The 7,345-nt window shown below is 34.8% G+C and overlaps 1 protein-coding gene across 1 annotated transcript in view; it reads left to right on the top strand.

The window, feature by feature from the left end:
* LOC126106534 (zinc finger protein 3 homolog) overlaps window positions 1–2,376 on the top strand; it is a 578,052-nt gene extending 575,676 nt beyond the window's left edge. Inside the window, exon 8 of the mRNA XM_049912865.1 lies at window positions 533–2,376. Coding sequence (XP_049768822.1) covers window positions 533–587 — 55 coding nt within the window. The 3' untranslated portion in view covers window positions 588–2,376. The remainder of the gene's footprint in view (window positions 1–532) is intronic.
* Window positions 2,377–7,345: the final 4,969 nt, after the last annotated feature.

Consider the following 7,345-nt stretch of genomic DNA (forward strand, 5'->3'; position numbering starts at 1 on the left):
GTTTCTAAGTCTTAGGAAGAACTAAGTCAATAATAAAAAAGAAATAACAGTGAAACATTGTGTTTGTCTTTTTGGGAGGCAAGAATTAAAATTTTAGGCCCTATAATAGGAATTAGTGAAGCAACTTGATCCTAAAAGAAGACAAGCTGTTAGGGTTACTCCTGAGCCTAAGAATATGAAACAGTTACAGTCATTTTAGGTTTAGCTGTCTCATATAGAAAATGTGTATAAGGGCTGGTCATGAATGATCCAAGATTGTTAAGTTTATGAAAACAAAAAGCTAAATGGTTATGGAAGTGTACCATACACCTGAAGCTTTTGATAATATTAAATAATGTTGTGTCACCCAAAAATGAATCAAGAGTTTAAATTGGCCACAGACCTGTTGGGATACAATCTTGGGTGTGAATTGTTCCAAGGTAAAAGGGATGTGAAAGTGGTGAAAGTCGAATTATAGCATTTATTAATCACAGTCTCAGTAAACATGAATGGAATTATTCAGTAACTGAGAAGGAACTTCTGTTTGTTGCAGTCCTGGCCAAACAACACTCCCTGAGTGTGAGCACTACGGCCACACTCCTGCCTAGCATTCAGTGTAGTGGTGAGTGGAGCTGAGAGACGAGGAGGAAGAGGTCAAGGAAGGCTGCAGCCGGACGCCACTAGAGATGGACAGTCATCTTGTCAGACACCAAATAGTTTGCTGACAGTACTACTTGCATTAAATTAGATTTGCCTTCTGCATTAGGAGTCCTATGATGTCAACGCACTTTTACAAAGAAGAAGTAGTGAAGAAGCCTCTCATTCAGTGCTAAGAGAGAATTGCCTTGTGTTTTGTATCATTTAAAGGCCAAGGAAAGGTCTTAATATACTATTGTACTATTATGAGCTGGAAAAATGTTAATTGGAATGTCATTACAACAGCAGCCCCAAAGACAATATGATGCACTTGTTTTCTCACAAAACAATGGTGCTTGCTGTCTGAATTGAAGGCGGCCATTAGGGAATAAAACTGAGTTAAATGTAAGTAGAGTGGTGAAAAAATCTTTTATTGTTGACATCATAAATTACTTGAATTATTTGAGTGTCTCATTCCAAGGGGAGAATCATTTGCCTACAGGTGTGGCAGACAGGACTGATGCTATCGAACAAAAATTAATCCTGTGGAAAAATCAGCTTCAAGTTCATGACATGAAATAATTCCCATAACTCAAGGCAGTCACTTGTGGACCAGACATGACTGAATATGTTTCAGTAATCGAAACATTTCACCATGAGTTCTGAAAGAAATTGTATGATTGAAGATGAATTTCAGTCTATTTGTCAGACCATGTTCACTTTTCTTTGCTAATGTGCCTCATTATTTCTGACTTGAGGTGACATATGTGCAGTGGAGCACACAGCTCAACTATATGTTTGTCCAGTCCAGGAAAAAAACTTTTATAAAATGTTACCACAAGAACAATATCCTCAAGTGCACTGACAAGCCACTTAAGTTATATCAGTGGTTGATTCAACAGTATGTTTGAACATTTTTCATCACTTATGAAACTGACAAAGTATTGCCAATGTTCAGTTTTAACAGGTTATAATCTGTGTAACCCTATGTGTTTGACTGTATTATGAACTGTAGCTCCAGAATTGTTACATATTCTAAAATCGAAATGTGTATAAGTTACATTGTTACTGTGCATTAATTTACTCAGCATAGCTGGCAATCTGTTGCAACAGAAGTCCTGCAAAACAGCTACTATAAAAAAAACTATAAAGTTATTTTTTAAATAATAAATCCAGTATAATGTTTCCACTGAACATTTATTACAATCTCAAAGTAAATAAAAGCATCTTGACAAATCTGAAATAAGTTGTAACATACTTACAATAATGAAATAAATCATGGTCAACAAGCTACATGCTTTCTGTCCAAATACTGACCGCTTTTGCCAACATGGCTGTAACTATTTATGCTTTCTTAACAATCCCGAACAATCTTCGGCATTGTTTAGAATAATTTTTTGATTAACTAACAATTACAATTGACATAAGAAACTGAAAATACATATATAAATGTATGTTTACTCCAGAATAGCTAGTACACTACGATATTAGTACATGTCTGTTATTTTATTCTAGAATAACTTCTCGAATATGTATTTACAATAATACATTTACATTTTTTATTAATTACTAGAGACTCCCTTCATGGGAATTGTTCCCTTCATTTACAGAGGTTCTCCACATTTATGTAATTAAGATTTCATAATTATTTTCTTCGTAAATTTTCCACAAGTACATATTTCCATACACCTCTATGTCAGAAATTACTGTTTATGGTTGAAATTTATGTGTTTAAATGGATTTCAATTAGACTTACATTTCAACAACATTCAAGACTTACATTTGAACAAAACCTTTTCTGACAGGTTTATGTAACAGTACTCATTTTACAATCAATTGGATGAACAAACAATTTGCAAAAGATATGTGCAACCAAATATGTAAAATTATCATAAATTATTTTGTATTAGATTCAACTAGATTAAACAAAATATTAATTAATAGCACAAAGAAAGAACAAGTTAATTCGCAGAATTGTCTGCAGCATGTATTACAACATGAATGTGAGGTAAATCTATTTCAATCAGAAAATTATCTATTGGAAGTTAGCTGAATTGGCTATGTTTCTGTATATTTATGTTTGTTATTAGATCCTCCAGGTTCTCCTGAGTGCAGTGGAGACGCTGGTGTGTATAACTCTTTCTCAATATTGACAATGCATTGTGGAATAAGTGTTAGTATCGGATACTACAATACTCAAAATCCATATTAATTTGTATTTAAACATTTCCTGTCTTTGAAAAGTACACCTAGTATTAGACCATAATATAACAAAGTGTTCAGTCTCCTCTATGTGCAATGAAGAGCACTGAACTGAAGTAAACTGTAGATCTCTGCTCATCGGAAGTTCTTCATTGCAAAAACCTGAAATAAGGCTCATACTCCACTCTTTATGACCATCATATAATGTGTAATTGATTGTTTTGAATAGAATAGTTCAATTCAGAAAAATTCCAACTGTTCATACTAAAACATTTCCTGTCTTAAATCTCACATTTCAATTTCAACTTGTTCTTTGATAACATATCACTAAAATCATACTAGTACCAAAAAATTTTCAAGTGCTATGGTATTTTTCTCTGCAGTTTAAATTAAAATTTACATATAGTATTGAATAACTAAATATATTATTATCATATAGTACAATTAAATTCTTGGAGTATAGTTCCTCAACAGTTAGCATAATTCATCCTGCATGCATAGAATGGAATGTCTGACCAATGTCCAGTATTTCCTTTTTTCATTTGTCAAGACACTTCTGATGCTTCATTCTGTCTTTACAAAACATATGATGATTATTTTTTATGAATATTTATGCAATTACAATCATTTCATCTTCCTTCTCAGTATGAGATAACATTTAGTGGTATCATGCCCCACAACAGTCATGGAATATAGTTATGTGATAGAGAGTAGTGTAAGTGAGCCATTCCTCATGATAATTAAAAAAAAAACATTATGCATGGTAATATTGAGTATAGTAAGTGAGCCATTCCTCCTCACGATAATTAAAAAAACATTATGCATGGTAATACTGAGTATAGTAAGTGAGTCATTCTTCACGATAATTAACAAACATTAGTAAGTGAGCCATTCCTCATGATAATTAAAAAACATTATGCATGGTAATACAGAGTGTAGTAGGTGAGTCATTCCTCATGATAATATATTAACAGAGCATATTTGTATATAAGTAAGTGTTCACAACTTTGAGTGGTGGTATATAGCAAAAGTAAATTCATAAGTAAATGTTTACCGCTCGGGTGATAACATACAACAAAATTGGACATAATTAAATAATATAGTATGACAGAGCATAGTTATATATATTAATGCAGAAATGTTAGCTCGATTCCTGGTTCCTCCTACAACATAGGCTTTAGTCATCTAATAGGCTAGCAAGGTAAATGAGAAGAGTCTCAGTGATAAGGACATATCATGTGGACAGAGGGAAGGATAGCTTGGTACTCTAATGAGAAGTAAGAACTGAAAAAGAATGTTCGGAGTGTTGGAGTTGAAGAAGAAAAGATGACAGACCTCCAAAGACAGGATACCCCCTACCCAGGACCTCCACTGTTCCAGTACTTCACTGTGGCACCAGAGGGAGAAGAGTGTTCGGCATTCCCTACAGAACAGACTTGCCACAGCTTCACCTTCCCAGTCCCCAAAAATTAACCCCAACACTCCCTAATGACTGACCAATGAAGGGTAAACAATTAGTATTCTGCAGGACAGAGTAAATGACATATATAATGCTGTACTGGTTAACCCAAGTAACAAATGCTAGATCCTACAAGCTGACTTACAAGCAGTCACTCTAGTATCTGAGTTTGATCAAACATAATCAATTACATAAACATAAAATATTGAAGCCTGTGATATATCTGAGACCTAAACATGAAAATACTAAAATGAGGTACAGAACTACTGCGTTCTTCTGATATCTGTTGCTGCTCAAACATAAATTATTACATAAACATGAAAATATGGAAAGAAGGTAGCCAAATGCATCGAATTACAGCATATCTCATATCAATAAATAAACAATTACCTCATTGGGCAGATCATCCAAGTGTTACAATGTTCACATTATGTGAAGTACTTTCTTATGCATCAATATATTTGCTAAACACCATCAAGTCAAGTGTGATAATGACAAAAGAAATTTTTGTTACACTTTCAAAATTAAGCAGGAGGCAGGTCTGAGATATAAAATTAAAGTTACTGGAATCTCAGCCAAGTGATATATAAGTTCCCTTTCCAATTGTCAAGGCATATATAAGTCTTACATTTAGTTCAAGGACATATTTCATGTGTTTATAATGTTACAAAATTTTATATAAGGCAAAGCTAAAAGATATATATATGTAAATGTTCTTCAAGTGGCAGTAGGTATAAATAAACAGCCATTAGCAGAGTGATAGAATCAATTATAGTTATGATATTGCTGTTAACAATAGCTGGGGTAGGCTGTATGCCACAAGGAAGCAGTTTACCTCTTTGACAATGAATGATTGCATAGAGTTAGATTGCATGCGACAGCACATCATGGTATATGTCAATACATCACTAGTTCTAATTTTGTGCCTGTAAGTTGTAGATCTAATTAAAGTAAATATATTTCTTTTGAAAGGAATAGAGCATTGATAATAAGCGATTACTGAGAACCATGTTGCATGTGACAGTATATCATTGTGTTAAGTAGAGGTAAAAGATATTTCAAACAACAGTGCATATGAATAAACACTCATAAGTTTGAGAATACATTGACAATAGATGATTATTAAGGATTATATTGCATGTAACAGTAATCATTGTATTAAGTCTAAATAGACCAAATTAAACAGATGATTATAGTGTGCATTGTATCATGTAAAGGGAGTTGTCAAGCAATTTACAAGAAACAGTAATTGTTAGCCTTTCAGACAACTATTTGCATTGAAATATTATGTCAGTTTTCAACTGTTGAAATGTACATAGACATAACGACAGTACCACTTGTACGACCAAACATCCTCCTTTCTTTACAAGTCAAACTCAGACTTTATAACAACTGAACTGACATGAACATTTCAGGTCAGGAAACCACAAGGACAGATAAAGGAATTTGCCCACAATAACTGTCAAAGGCACCTTGTTCTCATAGCTTGAAAGTCATTATCCCAAATTTTTTGGCATCTTCTTGTAGAAACTGAGAGCTACCATGGCTACATGCCACATAGAATCAGATTTACATTGCAAAATGCCATCTTCTGGAGTACTGCTGTGCAGTGTGGGATCTGCACCAGATAGGATTTATGGAGGACATAAAAAAAGTTCAAAGAATGGCTGCTCATTTCATATTACCACCAAATAGGGGAGAGAGAGTGCCACAGATATGATACGTGAATTGGGGTGGCAATCATTAAAAAAACAATGTTCTCGCCAGAGTGTGAAAATAATTTTTTGGCACCCACTTAGATAGGGATAAATGATCATCATAATAAAATAAGAGAAACCAGAGCTCACACGGAAATATTTAAATGTTTGAGAGTGGTACACTTAATCATGAATTGCAGAATAACCATGTACATGTAGATGTAAATAAAATTAAATCTCTCAATGGGATCTTCAGCTTTCCATCTCAGAATCCACTGACAGATGTGTAAATTGTCACTGTGATCTTGCAGCTTCCAAGCTCGCACACACTGTAAGGAACATGGATGCAGTAACCGCTTGTGCAGAATGTACCATGCCAGAGCATGGCAGATGCCTTCAGCACACACTTGTCTCAGGATAATTTTCTACTTGTTGTAACATTTGCTCCTCAACATCCTGTGTGTGAACTGCAGAGAGTGTACTGCGATCCCTTCTTATCAGTATACATGTGACAGCATACCTACCAATATGTTCCAAAACACCATGCACAGAAAGGTGATTTTCCAGTGTTCACACCTTGGATTCTATTGGTGATAAAAAGGCAGGGTCAAGTATTTAGGATATCCTTTGGGTTAGTGACCATTTGTATACTAAACAGAAGGATAAGGGGCTCTATCCAACACTACACATTCAGGATTGAATACTACAAACTTCCTCCTGCAAATGGATTGAATTGGTTGGTTCTTTTTGCATTTGATGTGGTTTGTGGTGTCCTTGGTGGGACTTACAGGAACACCAGTAGTTCATTTACTATATTTTTGCTGTCACCAATGGACATTTTCAGCATTATAAACCTCTCTTTGTCTAGGAAGCCTGCTTTGCTAATGAAAATCTTGCTCTTATTCCTTTTTCACTTGTCCTATTATCAGTTAATCATGCTTCCCAAATAGCCCTGCTGTTTAACACCAGCTCACCTGTAAAATAGAATGCCATGTCACATTACAGCAAATAGTAGTGTATTTACCTTAGGCAGAACATAAACACAATGTCGCATCGGCTGGACACAATCCATGTAGCAGCAGAGGACATGGCCATTGTGCTGACTGATTTACTTGAAATGTGCAGCAGTGGGTAACACTGTACTGTACACTGCAAAGATCAAAGATGAGGGTGAACATCTTTTTCATTTGGGATTTTAGGTGTCTTCTGGCCAGCACTAACTGTGTTCACAAAGTGAATTTTCTGAAGCACAAGGTTTTGTACTATTTCATGGGAGGCCCCAACTTGCTCCCAGTGGGCAGCAAACAATGTGGGAAGTCAAATAGGTGGACTGTGCCAACTGACCGCTATTTTTATGAAAACTTTTTCACAC

The sequence above is a fragment of the Schistocerca cancellata genome, chromosome 10, assembly GCF_023864275.1.
Source record: "Schistocerca cancellata isolate TAMUIC-IGC-003103 chromosome 10, iqSchCanc2.1, whole genome shotgun sequence".
In the NCBI taxonomy this organism is placed as follows: domain Eukaryota; kingdom Metazoa; phylum Arthropoda; class Insecta; order Orthoptera; family Acrididae; genus Schistocerca; species Schistocerca cancellata.